The 21136-nt window shown below is 65.5% G+C and overlaps 1 protein-coding gene across 3 annotated transcripts; it reads right to left on the bottom strand.

The window, feature by feature from the left end:
- Positions 1 to 955: 955 nt before the first annotated feature.
- On the bottom strand, positions 956 to 16984 carry INTS1 (integrator complex subunit 1). 3 transcript variants are annotated; one of them, XM_056128359.1, is made up of 47 exons: positions 16841 to 16984; positions 16243 to 16530; positions 15425 to 15621; positions 15107 to 15244; positions 14864 to 15023; positions 14678 to 14783; positions 14386 to 14572; positions 14147 to 14292; positions 13906 to 14047; positions 13404 to 13580; positions 13183 to 13291; positions 12970 to 13090; positions 12605 to 12682; positions 12281 to 12438; positions 11885 to 11981; positions 10847 to 10938; positions 10655 to 10715; positions 10184 to 10381; positions 9963 to 10092; positions 9695 to 9874; positions 9454 to 9603; positions 8572 to 8748; positions 8394 to 8498; positions 8151 to 8318; positions 7857 to 7968; positions 7363 to 7524; positions 7099 to 7245; positions 6798 to 6896; positions 6533 to 6657; positions 5900 to 6154; positions 5640 to 5799; positions 5421 to 5561; positions 5144 to 5315; positions 4929 to 5055; positions 4533 to 4663; positions 4350 to 4437; positions 4034 to 4257; positions 3829 to 3952; positions 3472 to 3605; positions 3197 to 3389; positions 2458 to 2585; positions 2274 to 2386; positions 1946 to 2074; positions 1637 to 1707; positions 1441 to 1532; positions 1257 to 1366; positions 956 to 1179 (listed from the first exon to the last, which is right to left on the bottom strand). In XM_056128359.1, exons 1-47 carry the CDS (start codon positions 16896 to 16898, stop codon positions 1064 to 1066), a joined length of 6576 nt encoding a protein of 2191 aa, XP_055984334.1. In that variant the 5' UTR covers positions 16899 to 16984; the 3' UTR covers positions 956 to 1063. The 3 variants fall into 3 exon arrangements, with proteins under 3 accessions (XP_055984334.1, XP_055984335.1, XP_055984336.1); XM_056128360.1 differs by having other exon boundaries at positions 1946 to 2059; XM_056128361.1 differs by lacking the exon at positions 5900 to 6154.
- Between the last annotated feature and the right edge of the window lie 4152 nt (positions 16985 to 21136).

Here is a 21136-nt window from a genome sequence, read left to right as displayed (position 1 = left end):
AACCAGGTTCCTGGAGCACCTCGCGGGCCTGTTCCCACGCAGAGGCTAGCTGTGCTTGGGCCAGGCCTGGACACGGAGCATCTTCAGGTGAACAACTGCATGTAAAGGCCACCTTGGGCCCAGGCCCAACCAGCCATAGGGGTGTCCCTACACCCTCTGGGCTCAGGGCAGGGGTCTCATCCTCGGGTCCTCTGGGCCCACAACACCCTCGCTCCCAGCTCCCGCCCAGCAGACTCCAGTGTCGCCAAGGTCTCCTCTGCCTGGGGCTGTGCCGGTCGGCTGCTCCTGGAGCCACACCGTCCCGAGGCGGTCACCTGGGCTGGTGAGCTGCAAGCCAGGGTGGGGACTGAGGTGGCAGGGTGCAGGTAAACAGCCGGAGCGGAGGGCAGGGCAAAGGGCAGCGAGGGATGCGGGAGCCGCGGCTACCCACCCTGAAGGCCGGGCTGGGCATGCCGGCGGCCTCGGAAATGGCCCAGCAGGAGGGACCCTGCATGCTTGGCCACTGCTGGGCGGGTGCTGGGAAGCTGAGTCCAGCCCGAGCACAGGGCATGAGAACAGGACGCAGGGGCCAAGGGGAACGGGTGGGGGTGGCACCTGCCCGCCTCTGACTGCTAGGACCACCCCGCAGGTGCACCCCATCCCGAGCAAGGAAACAGGAAGGAAAAGAATCCGAGCTGCTGGCGGCTGGCACAGCCTCCTAGAGTTCCTGGGTCACCGACCCCAGCCCCAGCAGAAGAGATAGGTGTCCCACTAGGGGCTCCCTACAGACACCCCCCTCGCCCCTGTGCCCTGCAGAAGACTGGCAGATAGTGCGTCTCCACAAATCACACAGGCAGCGACTCTGAGCAGACAGTTTCATTGAGAAAGACTGGCCCCCCGCCCCACAGCCTCCCCACCTCTCGGCCCCCCCATGTCCCAGCCCAGGGACAGGGCAGATGCCCCTGCCCGGTCATCAGGTGACAGGTGCCTGCCTCTCCTCTTCCTGGGGAGGTCTCTGGGATCTGGGACGGAGCTTCCCAGGCTGGACGTGGAGACACAGTGACGCTCTGAAGGGTCAGCGGACTCACATCACAGCCTCCATGTGCAGTACCCGCAGGGCCTCGGAGATCTGGGCGCTGGTGTCCACCTGGCCATACATGCCCACCAGGAAGGCCCGGTGCAGCAGCACAGCCGCGTGCTCTGCAGGGAGACAGGACGGTGACCCCAGGGTCCCCCCGGACGGGGCAGGGCTGCAGGGCCGGGTGGGCGGGACTGACCTGGACACAGGAGCACGTACTCGGGCAGGCTCCGCAGCGCCGTCTGGGCCACCTCGAAGTCCCGGCTCCCCAGGCAGTACATGAACGTGGGCAGGAAGTCGGCGGCGATGCTGAAAGAGGCAAAGCTGGCGGCAGCACCTCCCCCCGAGCTGTGGAGGGTCCGGCTGGCCGGACCGTGGCTTACCTGGGGTTGCTCTGGATGGAGCGCAGCGCCAGGCTGAAGGCCAGGTGGCGGCAGGACTCCTCGGCCGAGCTCATCAGCCGCTGTAGGCAGGTCTGCGGGGGGAAGGGGCCGGTGCAAGTGGATGGTCAGGCCTAGACCGGGCTGGCCCCGCACAGGTGCCCCAGGGAGGCGGCCGGGGGGGGGGGGGTCTCCTCACCGAGAAGAAGCCCAGGACCTCGGGTCTGCGCCGGGACATCTCATCGATGTCCCCCAGGACCTCCAACACATCTGAGGGCAGGCGAGACGGGGTGACCTCACTCTCACACAGGCGCTCACAGCAGCTCGGGGCCTCTGGGTGCCCGTCCGTCCAGGGTCCCGAGCTGACAGCACAAGAGCCCCCAGCCCCTCCCCGTCACCAGGCCCCCCCATTGTGCCACATGGCCCGAGGGCTCTGGGCCCCGCTGGGCAGATGGGGAGCTGGGCGCCAGCACGAGGCCCACCTGCCCGACAGCCAGCGGCCACTCACCTTCGACAGTCTGGCCCCGGGACAGCCTCCTCATGTAGGGTGCCATCTCAGCGGCGGTGAGCGGGGTGAAGAGGGAGACGCTGACCAGGGGCAGGGAGCCGGGGGCGCTCTCGTCTGCAGGAGCAGCAGCTGGTGGCCGGGCAGACAGGCTCCGTCCCAACCCTGCGGCCCTCCCCCCGCCCACCCGCCCGTACACAGCAGCACTGGGACGGTGCCCGTGTGCCCCCAGCCAGCCAGCAGCTGTTACACCAACACAGGCCTGCTGCCCGAGTCCTGATGGCGGGCCAGGGGCAGGAGGCACCCGGGGCAGACCCGCAGCCCTGCTCACCCTCTCCCTCCTCGTCCGTGCCGTGGCCAGCTCTGCTGCCCTTGTTGGGGACGCTGAGCCCCGCGAGGAGCGACTTCAGCATGGACAGGTCGCTGCCATCGAAGGACAGGTCGCTGGGGAGACGGGGGCCCGGTCAGAGCCTCAGCAATACCCACCCCGCCCAGGCCACCGGGCTGGCACTCACTGCAGCGTGTCCAGATGCTTCTGCAGGAAGGAGACGGCGGCCGGGGCGTTGCAGGCCATGTACGTGTGCGTGAACTGCACGAATTTGCTGATGAAGGGCGCCAGCACTCGGGATGACTTCCGGTAGTTCTGCAGGAAGCGGAATGGATAAGCCCCCCACGAGGTAAGCCCCACCCCCGAAACAAACAAAAACACATGCACGCACACGCACACACAGGGCGGGATGGGCAATCCCCCCCACACACACACACAGACACAGACTCAGACACACACAGGCTGGGCCCACGCCATGCCACCCCACCTGGCATGTCCCTCTGCCGCTCACCACGCTGCCTGCCTGGCCCCAGCCCTGCCCACGCGGTCATTCTGTAGGCCCCTCTCCACAAAGCACATCATCACTAGAGACACTAAGTGCTGGGAGCCCCCAAGGGGGCTCAAGGGCACATGGTCAGCAGAGGGTTCAGAGCGGCCTGCAGAGCATGCCCCACACAGGGCGGGGCGGGCACCGCCTCCCCCCGCCAGACACAGACACACAGATACAGGGCAGGATGGGTAAGCCCCCCCCACGAGGTAAGCCCCCCCCCAGAGACACACAAAAACACATGCACACATGCGCGCACACACACATGCACGCACACGCACACACAAGGCGGGATGGGCAATCCCCCCCCCACCAGACACACACACACTGACACACAGACAGACACAGACGCAGACACACACAGGCTGGGCCCACGCACCACCAGCAGGCCGATGAAGGAGCGCAGACAGTCCCACAGCGCCCCCTGGTGCTCGCTCTGGAAGACCTGCGGCTGCAGCAGCTCCAGCAGCCCCAGCACGTGCAGGAAGAAGCTGAGGTGTCCCTGCTGGCGCAGCTCCTGCAGGTTGAGGTGCGTGCGGCCGTGCAGGAGCGCGGCCATCATGGGCAGGTGCCTGCAGGGGACACAGAGGGCTCACGCCCGCTATGCGGGGGCTGGGCCCAGGGCTGCCCACCCTGTGCACCCTACCCGCTTACCTGAGCAGCAGGATGGGGTGGGCCACGGCCAGCTTCCGGCAGGCCATGTTGGCGTCGGCGACCCGGTTTTCGGACGCCCGCGAGTCACCAGTGTCGGCCAGGAGGGTGATGAAGCGGTGGATCAGACTGTCCAGCTGCGGGCAGGCGGGGGCAGGGGTCAGGCAGGAAGGGGAAGCTGGCCGCCCCCTCCCAAGGGGGACTCCCACACATGCAGTCTCAGCCAGGGGCCCTCAGTGGGGGCTGCTCTGGTCACGGCCGCCAGAACCCCGGCATCTCCTGCCCCGTGGGCGCCAGGCACGGGCCTGGCAGAGAGGGGCTCCTGGACAGATGCAGCCCTGGCCGTCCCCCAGGGCTTACCGTGCAGACGCTGCTAGCTGTGGCGCCCTGGCCGCACAGCAGGACCTCGGGTGCGGGCAGGCGGAGCTCGGGCCGCTGCAGGTAGAGCTGCAGGAGCAGGTCTCGGCAGGGTCCCCCCAGCGTGCTGCAGGAGAGCAGGCAGTGGGGTCGGGCCGGGTCGGACCGGGTTGGGCGGCAGGCTGCCCGGGGACCAGCCAGCACTCACCTGTCTCCCTGCTGCTGGATGCGGCTGGTCAGGTGCGCGGCCACCTTCCTCACGCCCTCGCTGTCCCCGCGGCAGCAGCTCAGCAGCAGAGGCAGCCGGGCTTGGAGGAGGCTGCAGGTGGCGCCCACGTCCTGGCCCCGGGCCTCCGCCTCCGCCAGTAGCAGGTCCACCAGGCCCAGCAGCTCCGAGCCATGCACGCGCAGCACCAGTTCCTCTCGCCGCTTCTGCAGCGGCATGAGTCCCGTCAGTCCCAGGTGGCCCAAGTCCATCAGTCCCGAGCGGTCACCCGGCTCCTGCCCCCAGGCCCCAGACCTGCCTGAGGGGTGCGCTGGTCCCTCCCCTGCCAGATTCGAGGGACGTGGATGCAGGCCCACAGGAAGTCCAGAGAGGCAGAAGGGTCAAACCTGGGTGCGGGAGGGAGGCCCAGTTGGTCCCCAGAATCTGGGGCTGACAGGTCACACCCTCCCGGGCGTCCCGTCCTCAGCCTGCGGCGCCTCACCTCTGCTCCCAGCTGCGGCCCAGCAGCACGCGGATGCACTGGTGCAGGGTGGACCAGTTGGACTGGTGCGTGAGCAGAGCCAGGAGGTAGGGGCGAAACGACGGCACCTGGGGTGCGGGGTGGCCTCCGCCCTGCGGCGGTGGCAGAAAGCCCATGAGGGGAGGTGCCATCGGCAGAGCCTGGGGCCATCCTGCGGTCCAGCACCGCCATAAGCCCCTGGAGACTGGTGCTGGCTGACGGGGTCTCGGCTTCCCCAGCACCTCCCCCGGGTGCCAGCCCTTCCGGGGGTACCTGGGCCACCGAGGGCCCCAGGGAGCAGAGCTGGCCAGTGACAGTGGCAGAGGAGGTGGGGGACGACACAGGCCTGACAGGAAGGGCTGTTACCCCAGTGCCCACCTTGGCCCGGGAGAAGAGTAGCCTCTGCTGCAGGTCAGGGCAGCTGCCAACCACCTCGGGGTCCAGCATCTCCAGCCAGTCGACGAGCAGCCCTGAGCAAGGGCCCAAGCGCACGGGGGTCTCCAGGCTGGAGGGAAGGTCGGGCGGGTTCAGCTGGGCCCGTGGCCTCACCCACCGCCACCCACCCGCCCACCCACTCATCTCCGGCGCCTCACCTGCCGTTGCTGGCCTCCAGCTCCCCCGGGCCCGGGGCCTCAGCATCCTGCAGCAGCAAGGAGCTCACCACCGCAACGGGCCTGGAGGCTGGGCCCGCGGCCGCAGAGGAGAATAAGGCAGACAGGAGCTCCTCCAGGTGAGGCGACCTCACCTCCACCAGGCCGCGGAGCACTGCGGAGGACAGGTCGGTCACGCCCTCCCGCCTGCCCCTGCCAAGAACATTGGGGTACCTGAAGGCCCCAGGGAACCCAGCCCCCAGAGCCGGGGATGAGGTACCTTTGCTGAGGAGCTCTGGCTCGGCCGCACAGGGTGCCCCGGCCTTGAGAGTGGCGACGACAGCCCGCACGGTGGAGCCGACCACCTCCAGGTCCCCACGAAACGCCAGGGCCTCCGCCAGCTGCAGGAAGCCGCTGCGTACTGGGAAGAGCGGGTGTGAGGCCACCCTGGTGCACCCACCCGCCCGCACGGCAGTCCGAGGCAGGGGCCCGCCCTCACCGTCGCTGATCCTGCGCCTGGCCGACAACTGGGTGGCGAAGAGCTTGAGCTGGGCTCGCAGGGGCCCGCCCTCGGCCGCGGGGCCCTCCAGCCAGGGCAGCATCTGCGTCAGCACTTTGAGGAAGAGCGCGGAGAAGCCGGCGTCCTGGGGCACACGGCGCTGTGGGGACGATCGCGCACAAACACGCGTGTGTGTGTGTGTGAGGAGGATAGCCGGAGCCAGGCAGGGCTTCCCCGGCATCCCACGGGCCCGCACCCACCTGGTACTGGCTGAGCAGCCGCAGCAGTGGGCACGCCAGGAAGTGGGCGCGGTGCATGGCCAGCACCAGGGCCCCGGCGTGTGGGGAGCTCAGCAGCGTGGCCAGGGCCTGCAGCAGGCGCAGCCCCACGCCTGGCCCCTCGGAGGCCCCCTGGCGGGCTCGCGCCAGCTCCTGGCCCAGGGCCTGCTGCAGCGCCACGGCGAGGGGGCGGGCATTGGTGCTCGGGCACCGAGGGCTGGGGTTCAGGGGGAAGATCTGAAGTAGAGGGCGGCGTTGGTGTCGGCCAGCTCCCAGAGGCCCCCCCCACCCCGGCCGGGCCCAGGGACCTCACTCAGGGCTCAGGCGGCCTGAGGCTCAGCATGACTGTCCCACGGGCAGGGCCTAGGGGCAGCTGCCCCCCTCCCCCGGGGGGGAACAGACACCCTCGTGCAGGGTTGGAGGCCACAGGCAGCTCCAGGCTGAGGCCAGTGGAGAGCAGAGGACACCTGCCACTGCCCTCACCACTGCGTGGGCTCCGACCCCGTGGCCCAGCTCGCCTGGCCTGGCAGCCCGGGTGCCAGGCACCAAGTGCAGAAGGAAGGCAGGGCACTGCTGAGCGGCTGGGATGGGGTTGGGGCATCCCTCCGTGTGTACCTGCAGCAGCATGCTGGCAAGGTCATCCTCGGGTCCAAGTGCCTGCACCTGTGTACTGGCACGGAGCTGGCCTTGGCCCGCCGGCTGCTCGGGGCTGCTCTTGGGCTTGGGCGCCTCTGAACTGTCTGATGGGGAGGGCAGGGGTCAGATGGCAGCAGGGAGCAGGGGTCAGATGGGTGGGTGGGGAATCGGGTTAGATGGCTTATAGGGGGGAGGGGGAACAGGTCAGACGTGGCCCCGTGTCCCAGGCCTCTCCCCCCCTTACCTCGCCGGGGCGGCAGGGCGGCCGTGAGCAGGGAGTGGAAGGTCTGGCCCCCCGTGGCCCCTCTCTCATGCTGCACCTCCACCAGGTGGGCCATGTAGTCTGCAAGACAGCGCACTGTGTCTGCGCCTGACCTGCATCCCCACCTGCGTCCCCACCCGTGTCTCTGCCGGGCCCGCGTCCTCACCTGGCCTGCGTCCCCACCCTCGTCCCCTCCCTCTGCGTGCCCACCTGTGTCCCAGCACCCCGGAGGCTATGGCAGTGGGCAGCGGGCTGGGGGCGTGGGGGCCGGGGCTGCACTCACTCTTGTCCATTATGTTCTGCTCCAGGGTCTGGGGGTCGTGGGCCACCGCCTGGTCCAGGTGCTGCAGGAGCTTGCTCATGCTGGACACGGGGATGCCAAAGGACTGCACGAACAGTAGCAGCTGCTGCGGCTCCAGGTCCTGCAGGGCTGGGGGGGGCGTGAGGCCCCAGGCACCACCCCTCCAGGCCCCACACCCAGAGCCCAGAGCCTAGCCGCCCCGCCCCTCCCCTCCCTGCGGCCCCACCCTGCTGGCCGCCCACCTACCGGCATCCACCAGCCGGGGCACCTCCGAGCGGATCATGCGCAGCTTCAGCCAGTCGGGCAGCAGCAGCGCCTCCTCCGACGTGTCCACCAGGAAGGCCGTGGGCAATGGCTTCTTCTCCGGGAACCAGATGTCCAGCAGGGCCCGGAACTCGCTGTCACCGGCTTTACAAAAGACCACGGGAGAGGCACGGATGACCCCAGGGTGTCAGACCCCACAGCACGGGGAAACGCGGTCAGATGACCAGGGTTGGGTGGACGCGAAGACCCAGGCACCAGGACTACCTGACCCAGAGTCTCCACGCCACTCCGGGAAGGAGCCCAGCAGGACCTCACCCGCTCCCGCCACGGCCACATTCCCAGCAGCGCCCAGGTCCCGGGGCCACCTGCCCCCAGGTCAGGCACCCCCCTATGAACCTCCACACGGACGCCAAGAGCCTCCAGTGAGGCAGTTGGTTCCCACGCAGAGGGATTCTTGGTAGCCTCCCAGCACTCACCCCGTGGTGGCCCCAGTGTCAGCAGGATGACCATGGCGTGCACCACCAAGATGTGCATGGTGGCCGTCTCCCCGCTCGACCAGCGCAGGAATACCTGGTCCTGGGACTCGGACTGCAGGGGAGAGGGGTTGAAGTAAGGGTGGGCAGGGCCTCGGGCCGCAGGAGAGAGGGGGTGAGGGTTGGTGAGCCTAGGGCCGGGGGAGAGGGGTGAAGGTGGGCGGGGCCTTTGGCCAGGGGAGAGGGGAGAGGGTGGGCAGGGCCTGGGGCTGGAGGTGGGCGAGGGGGGGGGCTCACCCAGCTGTAGACCTCCTCCCCCTCCTTGCTCTGGCGCATGCGCTGGACGTAGCGCGAGAAGATGGACAGCAGAGCAGACAGCACGGCGTCGGACGCAGCGCTGCAGGGGCGCTTGGCAAAGAGGTGAGACATGATGGTGGAGCGCTCCACGATGAGCCGGGCCACGTCCTACAGCGGAACCGACACTCAGCGGGCGGCACCAGGCCAGGGGGCCAGGGTGGGAGCGGTGGCCCGCGGCCTCACCAGCGCCAGGTCGCTGTGCTGGCTCTGCTCCTCGGTGGGTGTGTGCTGGGACAGGTACACCAGGTACGCGCTGATGGTCTGCGGGTCCGTCTCCATGTGGATGGCCTGCGGGGAGTCGGGGCGTGTGAGCTGCTCTGCGGGTGCCAGGCAACCCCCCTCCACCCATCCCCCCAGTCACCTGCTGCAGGGCCAGGGCCGTGCTGGACTTCACGCTGGCGAACAGGGGCAGCAGGGGCAGCGCCCGCAGCAGCCACTGGTAGCCCTGCAGCGCGTCCACAGGGCCTGGCTCCTCCTGCGGCGGCTCCTTCTCCTCCCCGTCCCGCAGGCTGCCCTCCGACAGCACCAGGGACAGGCCCTGCGGACAAGGACCCGCGTCATGCCGCTGCCGGGTGCGGGGTGGCGGGGGGGGGGGGGACACAGGCATGCTCCGGGGGGCCTCGGGGGCCTGTCTCCCCACCCACACACTCACAAATGCACACACACGCTCAAACTCCACCCCCCCACGCACACACACACACTCGCAGACCCTACACCCATGTACACTCACAGACTCATTCACACAAGCGTGCACACACAAACCCCACATGCATAGACACTCACATACTCTCAGACTCCACACCCATATACACTCACACGGACTCCACTCGTACACGCTGTACATACACATAAACACTTGTACGTGCAAACACAAATTCACACACTCTGTCCATACAACCACACACTCACATGCCTGCACTTGCACGTGCCAACTCACACAACTCACACACCTGTACACAAACTCATACACTCACACAGTTTCAATCACGTCCACACATAATACACACACACACACACACACACACACACACTCTCTCTCTCTCTCTCTCTGTGGCACATACGCACTCGTACATACATTAACATACAACCTCATATTCCACACACTCACGTACAGTCGCAGACACACCGAACACGGGCGCACACTCGCTCCAGACACTGGTTGGGAGTGCAGGGAGAAAGGCCACCCCGACGTGTGGCAGGGCACAAGCCCAGGGTCGGGGCAGGGACGGGGCAGTGGCGTCACCTTCATGGCCAGCACACGGGAGGCCACCTGGGAGGAGCCCAGGCGCCGCAGGAAGTAGTCCAGCACCTCGCATGTGGTCTGCTCGTCTGCCTTCGGGCCCAGCAGCAGGTCCTGCAGGCGGCCCAGGAGCTGCTGCTGCTTCTGCTGCCTCTGCGGGATTGGAGGCGTCAGCGGGCTGCGGAGGCTGGGGGCAGCGGCAGTGAAGGCGGGGGCAAGGCCCCGGGGCGGGCAGCACCCCCACCTGCCGCTTCTTCGCCCTGCGCTCCTTGCTCTCGCCCTCCTCCTCCTCCTCCCCGGAGGCAGTGGTATCAGCGGCATCATGCAGCAGGAACTCGCAGAGGCACTGCACGGGGAGCACGTCCAGCGACCCCTCGCTGGACTGCACCAGGTCGGCCAGCCAGGGCATGGACTGCGAGGACGCCTGGAGGACAGACAAGACACGCTCAGACCAGGGGCGTCCGGCCCAGCCCAGCCGCCGCCACGGGAACCGCCAGGGCTCGGGCACTCGCCTGCCGCTGGATGATGTTGAGCAGGAAATCCGGGTTCCGGCTGCGACACAGCAGGTGGCCCAGGCGCAGGGACTGGTTCAGGCCCTTTACCTGGTCCAGGATGTGCAGGGGAGGCCTCCGGGGGGGCCCTCTGGAAGGCCAGGGGAGGTGTGTAAGGAGGCGAGAGAGCCAGCCCCGCCCTCCGCCGCCCATCCCCCCTCCCCATCAGGGCCTGCGCGCACTGGGGGTCCAGGCTGGTCAGCTGGGACAGCAGCAGGCTGCTGCTCTCCGTGATGGTCTGCTTGGTGGAGGCGGCGGCCAGGTGACCCTCAAAGGCCAGGATCTCCTGCTTCTCTCGCTGGGAGACCTGGAGCTCCCGGCTGAGCATCTCAGCACGCGTCTCCTCATCCGTCAGGGTGCATGGCGGGTAGGAGTAATTGCTGGGGGGGGGGGGGGCGCGCAGAGACAGCTCAGCACCGCTGCCCGCCCACACCCACTGCTCGATCCCAGACACACCTCAGCCCTTCCCAGAAAGCCCCGAGCCCGAGTCTGCCCTGTTCCCACCCAACTGTGCCGCAGGGCTCCCCCTACTGATCTCCGAGCTCCTCCCCTCATCCCTGCCGGGAAAGGCCCACTCAGGGCCGTGTCCGCCCCCCTCCCCCAACTGCCCGCCCTAGTGCAGGAAGCCAGTGGCAGGGGACGGGGCAGCCTACTTGGTCATCACCATCTCCATGAGCATCTTCAGCGTGGGGTACTCCTCCCAGGCAGCCAGGCCTAGGAACGGGACAGGGTAGCCAGTGGGGAGAAGCCCCCACAGGCCGACCCCCCCGACTCCCCCCTCCCAGGTCACCCTCCCTCCGCCTGCAGGCCCCTTACAGGCACCCCCAGCCCCACAAGACACAAACCGATGTTCTCAGGGTTGAAGGCAGCGACCACAAGCAGCAGGGGCCAGGCCTTCCAGTAGAGGGTGGAGATGGCCAGGTTGGGGGGCTGGTAGCTGGAATGTGGGGCCACAGGTCAGGGCAGGGCAGGGCAGAGTGCCCCAGGGTGCACATGCCACAAGGCCCAGACCCTCCAGCCCGGCCGCCAGTGCGGCAGGGAGTTTACTCCTGATGGCGTGATACGGACAGCGCTTAGCGCCAACTACAGACATTCAGAGTCTGGGGGCAGGGGGCACCATGAAGGGGCTGCCTTGCACGCAGGAGCTCCTGGGCTCCAACCAGCACCAGAAACAGCAAAGACACGCCCCCCCGGTGTGCTGGCATGTAGAGCCAGGAGCCCTGGTACAGGGATGGCAGCAGGCCTCACTGAGGCCTGTCCACCTCAGGCTCACAGGGTCTGTCTGCCTGGGCCAGCCGCCCAGCCCCCCTCAGAGTGCAGTGCCCAGCCAGACAGGCTGGGAGAATGGGAGCAGGATTCCTTGGGAGGGCCCAGGAGTGAGACCCAAGGACAGCGGGCACCGCAGACACATCCCGGGGACATGGACGGGAGGGGCCCAGCCGAGACAGGTTCCCAGAGCAGCCCGGGGACAGGGACACTGGGACAGCTGCTGCCCACATGCGAGTCACTCCAGACACGAACACACACTCCAGAGGGACCCCAGAGGCCCCCCGGGACCAGCAGAAAAGCACGAGAGGCCCCGAACTGTGGGTCCAGGGTCAGGAGTGCAGAGGAGGGGCCGGCCGGGACACCCGACCCGAGAGTCCCACAGTTCAGAGGCTGAACACGACTTGACCCACCTGGCTAGAAACGGGCTCACCATTTCCCCTGGGCTGCGGGTGCCGGAGGGACAGGCGCAGGTGGGCCTGGGACATCGCCTCCCCACAGACGCTCAGCGCCAGTCCGGCGGGCCCAGGCTGCCAGCCGTCCTCCACTTGGCGGGGGACTGACCTCACACGGGATGCCCGAGAAACACGAGGGAGTGCGTGGCGGAGGGGGCTCACCCTGGGGGCAGCTGGATGTTCTCCGGGTGATGGTAGGTACAGAGATTAAGCACGGCGTCGATCAGCTGCACCCGCTCCACCTTCAGCACCTCCATGTCTAGGGCACCAAGGGCAGCGGCTGAGCACAGCCAGGGGCCAGGGCCCCAGGGGCAGCAGTCACACAAGACGTGTCCCCCACCTACCCCTCCCCGAGCAGACAGCAGCAGGGCCCGGCAGGAAGAGGCGAGGAAGCAGAGCTGTGCGTCCATCGGGAACACGGCCCGGGCCTATGCTGAGGGCGGGGCCCCACACAGCACCCCCAGAGGCGGCCAGTGAGCTCACCAGGTAAGTGCAGGTTCACCCGCTCCCTCTACCCCGCCCCCCCACCCCCGCCTCGGGGACAGAGGCAGGACCCACCATCCGCCTGCACAGCGGCCGCGCGTTTCACCAGGTGGTCAGCCAGCTCCATGGCGTCGGCTGGCCCAAGCGGCAGCTCCCGGGACAGCCCGATGACCAGGATCCGCATGAGCGTGTCCTCCAGGATGGGCACCTCGGAGCAGAGGCGGAGGAAGAAACTGGGGACAGCAGGAGAGGCAGGCTCAGAGGACAGCCGGACACACGTTCCAGATGCTCAGGGTCAGCCAAGGACGCAGCCGGTAAACCGCCCTCTGGACCACCACAGGGCAGGACCGGGGGAGCGGGAGCAGGGCCCGGAGCAGGGGCAGCGGGCAACGTGCTTACTTGCGGTCACTCTCAGGTGGCCAGTTGTCCCACTTGTAGTAGGTCTCGGGCTGCTCCGTGAACAGCACCTTGTGCAGGCTGGAGGCGAGGAAGGTGGGGACGCCAGGGAGTGAGCCCAGGACCCCTGAGCTCACCCCTGCCCCCCGCCCACCAGTGCATGTAGTCCTTAGACGCCAGGGAATGAACCCGGGACCCCCTGAGCCCATCTCCGCCCCCCTCCCACCAGTGCACATAGTCCTTGGATGCCAGGGAGTAAGCCCAGGACCCCTGAGCCCACCCCCACCCCCCACCCACCAGTGCACGTAGTCCTTGGAGGTCAGGGAGTGAGCCCAGGACCCCTGAGCCCACCCCCACCCCCCACCCACCAGTGCACATAGTCCTTGGAGGCCAGCTTGCTGATGGAGGGCACCACTGTGTGCAGCCACCACACGGCGTCCCGCTGGATGGCGGCGATCTGAGTCTGGAAGGCCCTCAGCACCTCCAGGTCTGGGGAGAGACAGGCAGGGCCCACGTCACCCGCCGTGCCCGCGGCACCCAGGCAGGGCTGCCGGCAGAGACCCCCCGGGACCAGGCCTTACTCTTCTTCTCGCCCTTGTCCCAGGCGGCGCCGGCCTCCTTCACCTGCACCGTGATGCCCAGCATCATGGCCACGGCCAGCACGTCGGTGATGTGCACCACGAACCGCTCCTGTGGACAGAGCAAGGGCTGGAGGCCATGGCGGCACGGGGACAGGTGGCCAGAGCCACGGCCTAACCCCCCCCCGCCCCGGACCACCCCGAGCAGGGCATCGGGGACCCACCTTGAACTCCATGTCCAGGTACTGCGGCTCGCGGCGCTCCTGCATGAGTCCCAGGCAGAAGGCCTGAAAGTTGACCTCATGCTTGGTCTGCTTGATGATCTCCCGCAGCAGGGCCCGCGCCGCCCGCAGGTAGTCGTCCTTGTTGGTCAGCAGGTCCTGGAACACCATGGCCAGGAACTAGGGAGACACGACCTGGGTTGGACCTGGGCTCTGATCGTCACAGGACACACACGGACCACGGTGGACATGCCAGGCGCTCAGACCCACATCCCCACGGGGGCAGGAGCAGGGCCCCTCCGCGACCTCCCAAACTCAGACCAGACCCTGGTGGCTGAAGGGCCCCTGGCGCTTCCCCTCTGCAGGTCAGCCACCCGCTCTGACAAGCCCCCACGCCCACCGGTGACTGCCGAGTGTGTCCTGAGAGAAAAGGGGCCGGGGAGCCCACGAGGACCTGCCCCGGGTTCCCCTGGAGCTCGCAGGCTCCCCCCCGGCCCCCGCCCACCTTCGGGGCCAGCTCGGAGCTGTGCTGCAGCACGGTGTGGAGGATCTGCATATTGTTGGGGTTGCGGGCGTTGGAGAGCTCGTTGAAGATCACAAACTTGACCGTGGTGCCCAGGTTGTCCCTGTGTGCATTCAGCAGCTCCCTACAGAGCAGGAGGAAGGGGGCCAGAGGAGGGGGCTGAAGAGGGGGGCGGCGGCCCCAGACACACCCCCGGGGCTCCCAACATGGCACGCGCGCCCACCTGATGCACAGCATGTAGTGGTTGAGCAGGACCTTGGGCTTGAGGCGGATCTTGACGAGGTGTGAGATGACGTCCGTGTCCTCGGGGCCATGCGTGTCGCAGTTCATGCAGACAGACATCAGCAAGTCCTGGGCGGGCCTGGTCAGCTGCAGGTACAGGGGTCCATGTCAGGAACCCAGGAGGGCGAGGGGACGGTCTCGGGTACCCAGGAGGGGTAAGGGGGAGCAGCCCCCACGCACCTTGGGGTTCTGCAGCCACATCTCCAGCTTCTGCACAGTGACCAGCCGCACCTCCTTGTAGCCGCAGGTGGCAGTCAGCAGGCGCAGGAGGTTGCGGGACACGCTGTCGATGGGCTGGCGCCGGTTGAGCTGGTCCCGGAGCACGTCCAGGACGTACTCCTCCACGCTCTCCGCGAGCTCCTCATACCTAGGCCAGCGGGGGGGAAAAGGGGAGGCCGGCGGGAGGGAGGAGGCCGGCAGGAGGGCGGGAGGCCGGGACCCCACCTCGCCCCGCCCGGGCACACACACCTACCTGGGCATGAGCTGGCCCTCCTGCGCCGGGCTGAGCTTCTCCTCGGCGATCAACAGCTCTGTCTGGCTGTCCTCCTCCTCGGTGAGTGAGGGGTGAGGGCTGTTCCCTGCACAACCGCCCTCTGAGCTGCAGCTGCCTGGGAGGCTCCACGGGACCCCCGCCCCACCTTGCCCGCACCCAGCTCACCCGCACTGAGGTCACCCCCGCTGCGTCCAACCTCCCCCTGGAGCAACACGCTCTTGGGGGGCATTTTGGTGTTGAAGGCCGTCTGGATGTTGTCCACGAAGGCCCTGCAGTGGGGGCTGTCCACCCAGATGCGCTCCCCCAGGGAGTCCTCGATGTACACCTGCGGGCGTGTCCAGGCGGTCACCCTGCACTCCGAGGCGGCCTCTAGTTCACGGCTCAGCCACCCCCTGGTCAGGGCCTCACCTTGACAAAGATCTCAGGCCAGTTCTCGTCCTCCTCGTAGGCAGCCATGAGGAGGGTGCAGGCCAGCACAGACACCAGGCTGTTCCCCTTAGCCTTGAAGCTGATAGATGCATCTCGCCGCAGGAGGCTGCATAGAGCCTGCAGAACATGGCAGCCGTGAGCCCCGCCGGCCACCAGGGGAGCAGCTCAGGGCACTGGAGACCCACACAGGGCACGGGGGACCCTCACAGGGCACGGGGTCCCCCACCCAGGAAAAGGAACAGAGATAGCCAGCCTCCAACAGAGATCACACAGGACGGAGGGGACAGCAGCACTCACCTCAATGACACCCTCGGTGGCAAAGATGTTGGGCTTGATCTTGGCCAGGTACATGAGGCTCAGGTACAGGGCGCCATCGGGCTTGGCCCGCGAGCCCTTCAGCTGCTTCGCGGCCCCGCAGAGCACACCCTCGATCCGGCCGTCATCGCCCTCCAGCTCAGCGGCCTCGATCTCCTCCAGCAGCATGGTGGGCGGGACTGGTGGGGAGACAGGGACCCTCAGGAATCGGCCTGGGGGCCCCAAAGCCCGAGGCAGCGGCCGGGGACCTGCGGGCAGTGGGCAGGGACCTGGGCGGCACCGCATCCCCATCTCTGCAGCCATGACCCATTCGTTTTGTTCTCAACAAAAGCCTGGGGTCCAGGGAAGGATGAACACAGGCGCCGAGATTGCTACAGGGCCAGTGAAGCCTCTGCCGTCTGGGGCCTGTCCTGCCACTCACTTGGACCCCCGCACCCTTCCTCACGAGAAGCAGCCGGCATGCGGTGGACGGGGCCCTTGGGCCTTGGGGCTACAGCAGGACCTTAAGTGGGTCCTGAAGCTCAGAGCCAGCTGCCTCCCCTGCCCAGACCCCCAGTGGGTGCCTGGCTCCGCCCATCCCAGCGGGGATTCCCCACCCAGGTCCGGGATAAACACTAGGGGATCCCCAGTCCAGCAGCTGCCAGACTTCTGATCGCCAAAAGAGCCCAGCACTCAGCAAACAACGACAGACTCAGGGTGCCCAGCACGGAGGCCATAGGACACCCGAGTGTCCCATCCCAGCCCAGACCTGGCACACAGCAGCTCTAACTCTGCAGGAAGGCTGGCGCGAAGCCCCTTACCTTCAATGGGGACCACCGAGGGCTCTTTGATGGAGGGGGAGATGGCGCGCTTCTCAGCCACAGCCGCCTCGGCCAGCCGGCCCAGGGCACTCAGCGGGGGCGTGGAGGACAGCTTGGGGCGCTTGGTGAGGCCGGTGAGCGCCGAGGCCCCGGCCAGGGCGGCCGCATCGCGCTTGCGCTCAGAGGGGAGGCCAGCGGGCGCCGGCTTCAGCAGGGCTGCAGCCCCCTTGGACTCGCCTGCCTGCCCCTTGGAGCCCAGAGCGATGAAGTCCCCGGGCGGCGGGTGCCCTGTGGGGAGGGAGGGGGGACAGACATCAGATCGTGCTGGGCACTAGGCAGAGGGTCAGCCTCGGGCCACACAGCCAGGGAGGGACACGCTGGGAAGGAGCTGCTGGGAAAGGGGCAGCGGGGACCAGCTCCTGGAAGCAGGGGCCTGGTGCTGAGCAATGACCCCTTGATGCTCCCGGCACCCGGGGTGGGTGCTACACACCCCCCCCCGCACCCTAGGCGGGTGTCCCCTGCACCCCAGGTGTGTGTCCGGCTCCCCGGCAGGTGCTTCCCCGACCCCCCGGCGGTGTCCCCCTCGCGGGCAGCGCACCGGAAGGCTTGGCCGCGGCGCTCGGCCGCCGCACCGTGGCGGGCTTGGCGCGGTTCATCGTGGGGGCAGCAGCTTCTGGGCAGCAGCGCTCGGGGACTCGCGTCCCCAGACCCGCTCACCAGCTGCCCATCCAGCCCGCGCAGCGCCGCCGCCCGGAAGCGGAAGTCGCGGGGCCGGGAGGCGGGACTTCCGGGGCTCCGGAAGCAAAACAGCGGCGCTTGTAGCGAGACATACACGCGCGGCTCGCGCGCCCCCTGGTGGCCTCAGGCCGCGTGTCTGGACCCCGGCCGCCCCCGCGTCAGTCAGAGTCGCGAGCCCGGCGGCGGCGCCACCCCACCTCCTCCGGGTTCCTGCTGCTGCGCCGGGCGAGCCGCTAATCGCCGCGCGGCCGCGAGCCCGGGGCCCACCCCGGAAGGGTCCGACCCCTTGGGGGTCGCTAAGAGGTTCTCTCAAGGACTGTTGCCAGACGTCAGTCTCGGGACGGTGTGGGGGATCGAAACCACAGGCTGGCTGCGTGCCAAGCGGATGCCCTTCCCTCCGTCCTGTTGCTCTGGGCCTTCTCAGCCATCTCTCAGGGGGTCACTGAAGTGATCTTCGGTGGGGTCTCTTGAGGGGACGTAGGTTTCTGAGGGGGTCGCTTAGAGGTCTCTGAGAATCTCACAGGTCTCTGTCAGAGAGATACTGGGGAGGCCACTGAGGGGCCCCTTGCGGGGATTCAGGAGGGCTCAGAGGCATCTCTGAGGGAATCTCTGAGGGGTCTCTCAGGTCTCTGAGGAGGCCTCTCAGGTCCCTGGCAGGGTCTCTGAGAGGTCTCTTGGGTGGACTCTTGAGAGGTCCTTAAGGAGTTCTCTGGGGAATAACTGATGGACATAACTGAGGGGGTTTCTGATAGGGCTGTGAGGAGTCTGACATTTCTGAGGTCTCCAAGGAGTCACTGAGGCTTCTGGGGACAGGCTCTGTAAGGTCTCTCTGAGGGGTTTCCGAGTTGCTTCTGAAGTCCCTGAAGGGTCACTTAAGTCTCTGAGAGGTCACTGAGGTTTCTGAGAGGGAGTCACTGAGGTGTCTCTGAGGAGTCACTGAGGTCTCTAAAGAGGGGTCACTGAAGTCTCTGATGAGTAACTTGAGGGTAACTGAAGTTTCTGAGCAAGGGCCACTGAGGTTTCTCTGAGGGGGGGTCACTCAAGACTGAAGGATCTGTAATGTCTAAAGGGTCTCTGAAGTCTCTTTTGGGATCACTGAGCGGGGTCTCTGAGGAGTCATTGAGGTCTCTGAAAATGTCTCTAAGGGGTTTCTGAGGTCTCTAAGAGTTGTGAGGTCTCTGAGGGGCCAAAGAGGGTCACTGGGGGCCGGGGCAATAGTACAGCGGTTAGGGCGTTTGCCTTGCACATGGCTGACCCGAGTTCAATTTCCGGCATCCCATATGGTCCCCCAAGCACTGCCAGGAGTAACCCCTGAGCATTGTTGGATGTGACCCAAAAAGAAAAAAGAGAGTCACTGAGGGAGTCTCTTTGAAGGGTCACCAAGGTCACTGAGGGGGTCTCCAAGGAGTCACTAAGGTCTGTGAAGGAGTCTCTGAGGTAATTTCTGAAGGGGGTCCCTGAGAATTTACTGAGATCTCTGAGAGGTCGAGATTGGGTCTCTGAGCAGGTAAACTGTATAGCGGGTAAGGTGCTTGACTTCATGCAGCCAATCTGAGTTCAATCCCCAGCACCCCATACGGTGCCCTGAGCACTGCCAGGGGTGATCCCTGAGCCAGGAGAAACCCCTGAGCATCGCCAGGTGGCCCCAAACCCCACCCTATTATTATGGGTGTCTGAGGGGGAGGGATCACAGGTGTCTCTGAGGTCTTTAAAGGTCACTGTGGAGTCTCACAGGTTGTTTCTAAGGAGTCTAAGGTCTCTTAGGGGTTATTGAGGGGTCTCTGAAGGGTAACTGAGCTCTTGGCAGTCTCTGAGGAGTAGCTGAGGACTCTGAGGGATCTCTGGGGTCCTCTGACATGTCATGATGTGTCTGAGGTCTTTTAAGAGTCACTGAGGAGGTCTCTGAAGTTCCTGAGAGGTCACTGGGGTCTCTAGGGATCACTGAGGGATTCTCTGAGCTGGTCTCTGAGTCCTGAGTTACTGAGGTATCTCTGAGTTCTTTAAGGGGTCACGAAGGAGGTCTCTGAGGAGTCTCTCTGAGGCCTCTCAGGATCACAGAGGGGGTCTGCGAGGATCATTGAGAGGTCTCTTAGGGAACATTAAGGTGTCTCTGTGATCTTTGAGAGGTCACTGAGATGGTCTCTGAGTCCACTGAGGGGTCTCTGAAGGCATCTCTGAAGTCTCTGAGAGGGTCTCTGAGGGATCAGCTGACTTGAACAGTCTCCTTGTGCTGCTGTGCTTTCTCAGTGCTGATGGCCCTTTGCTTGGGATCATCTTGGGTTGAGGCAGTGGCATGTGCTACTTGCTCCTACAGTGTCACCCTCTTTAGGATGAGCAGGGAGGATGCCCCTGCAACCGGGCTCCATGGTTCCCTGAACGTCCCCCTTTCCAGGGAAATGCAGAACAGCTTTGTGACTACACTCCCCTCACCCTGTCCCTGATGCCTAGCACACCACCTCCTGCTTCTCCCTTGGAACAGCTTTGTGACTGCACTCCCCTCACCCTGTCCCTAGTGCCTAGCACACAACCTCCTGCTTCTCCCTTGGAACAGGGCATCCTGCCTACCATAGTGATGTCTTGCGGGCAGGGCCATAGCATGGGTGCCCAAGGGTTCACTCTCCTGTCAGCCTTGGTGTGGCTGCATGTCTCCTGCTCCTATGCAGACACAGCAGAAGGGCCTGCCATGGTGCAGCAGGACACTGGGTGTCTGGTGTCTGGACTAGGGGTACATTTGGTGACTCTGTCAAGTACCCCTACCTGGAGTTCCCATGGAATCCACAGCTTTACATCAAACCCCAGATGACCCCGAGAAAAGCCTTCAAACCTTCCTGGGAAGTTCCAGCAGGTATCTGGGGGCAGAGCCCAAATGCTGTGTGAACTACAGTCCATGGCACAGGGGATGGACACAGCCCGGAAGGCATGACCAGAACATGGGGGAAAACAGCACAGCATGGGTGATGGCCATGGCCCAGGGGGACGAGCATAGCATGAGGGAGCACATACTGGAGGGTTCCATCTGACAAGAGCCCTCGAGAAATAAGCCATGTGGCTCCTCTCCCAGGACTTTAGGAGATGGTTCCCAGTGTGCAGAAATGCAGGCAGTGGTCCCCTTTGGGGGCCACAATGACAGCAGCTCTCACTAGCGTCCAAGTATCTGTATCTCCCAAAGCTGTATTTGGGGACCAGGAGCATCAGGCAGTCCCCACAGTCATCAGAGCGTCATGCCCAGGCCATTGGGGAGCACAGTTGAAGGTGGGTGCAGCCAGCTGCTTGTGTTTGTGAGATACGGTTGTCAGGAAATGAAGCTGTGTCTCTGCCCTGCACCCCTGCTCCCATCACAGTCCCCAGTAGGTACCAGCTCACCCAACATTGCCCAACTAGGCCTGTCTCCAGGTTTGTGGGCACGGATTATTCCCAGACAAGCTTCCTGCCGCCTTTCTTTTGTGACGCTTTGGGGCTCCCTCTGCAGCATCTCTGTCAGGGCAAATCACATGTTAAGAGTGTCCCCACCGCACCAAATGGAGGGTGTTTGGAGGATCCTCCCAGGAGGGGAGATGCAGGTTGAAAGTAGATTGGACTGAACATGTTTGCCACTCAATGCCTCTTTTGCTGATCACAACACCCAAAAGGAGAGAGAAAACAAAAGGAAATGCCCTGCCACAGTGGCAGGGAGGGATGGGGGGAATGGGGGAGGAGGGATATTATCCTTGGTGGTGGAAAATGGGCACTGGTGGAGGGATGGGTATTTGATCATGGTATGACCGAAATCCAAGCACAAAAATTTGTAAGTCTATAACTGTACCTCATGGTGTTTCACTAATAAAATTTTTTTTAAAAAAAAAGAGTGTCCCCACCAAGCTGCTCCCAGCTGGGGAGGGGCACCGAAGAAGGAGTAAGGGATGACAATAGTCGCAGCAAGGTGCCTTCTCAGGCATTTGTGGGGGGGCCCAAGGCAGGATCACTCCAGTGCACTCTCTCCAAGAGAGCCAGGTGTCTGTACCTCCCGGGGTCCCAAGGATGCTGAGCAGCTTCTTGAGGTTCCTTGGCTTCTACTGAGAAAAATACTCAAGACACCTGTCCAACCTGGTCCCTGAGCATAGGTGCCAGATCAAGTGTCTGGGCCACACCTTCGGATGCTCTGGGGAGAATCTTTCTT

The sequence above is a fragment of the Sorex fumeus genome, unplaced genomic scaffold, assembly GCF_029834395.1.
Source record: "Sorex fumeus unplaced genomic scaffold, SorFum_2.1 ptg000064l, whole genome shotgun sequence".
Classification (NCBI taxonomy): domain Eukaryota; kingdom Metazoa; phylum Chordata; class Mammalia; order Eulipotyphla; family Soricidae; genus Sorex; species Sorex fumeus.
This window is presented reverse-complemented; position numbering and strand designations above follow the sequence as displayed.

Bases quoted from the DNA above. Each gene is read 5' to 3' on its own strand.
- INTS1 (XM_056128359.1), bottom strand. From the start codon at position 16,898: ATGAACCGCGCCAAGCCCGCCACGGTGCGGCGGCCGAGCGCCGCGGCC. The intron at 10,093-10,183 runs GTGCGCGCAGGC...CTGGCCTTCCAG, and splicing joins CTGACCAGCCTGGACCCCCA to AGGGCCCCCCCGGAGGCCTC. The intron at 2,075-2,273 runs GTGAGCAGGGCT...CCCGGCCACCAG, and splicing joins CACGGACGAGGAGGGAGAGG to CTGCTGCTCCTGCAGACGAG.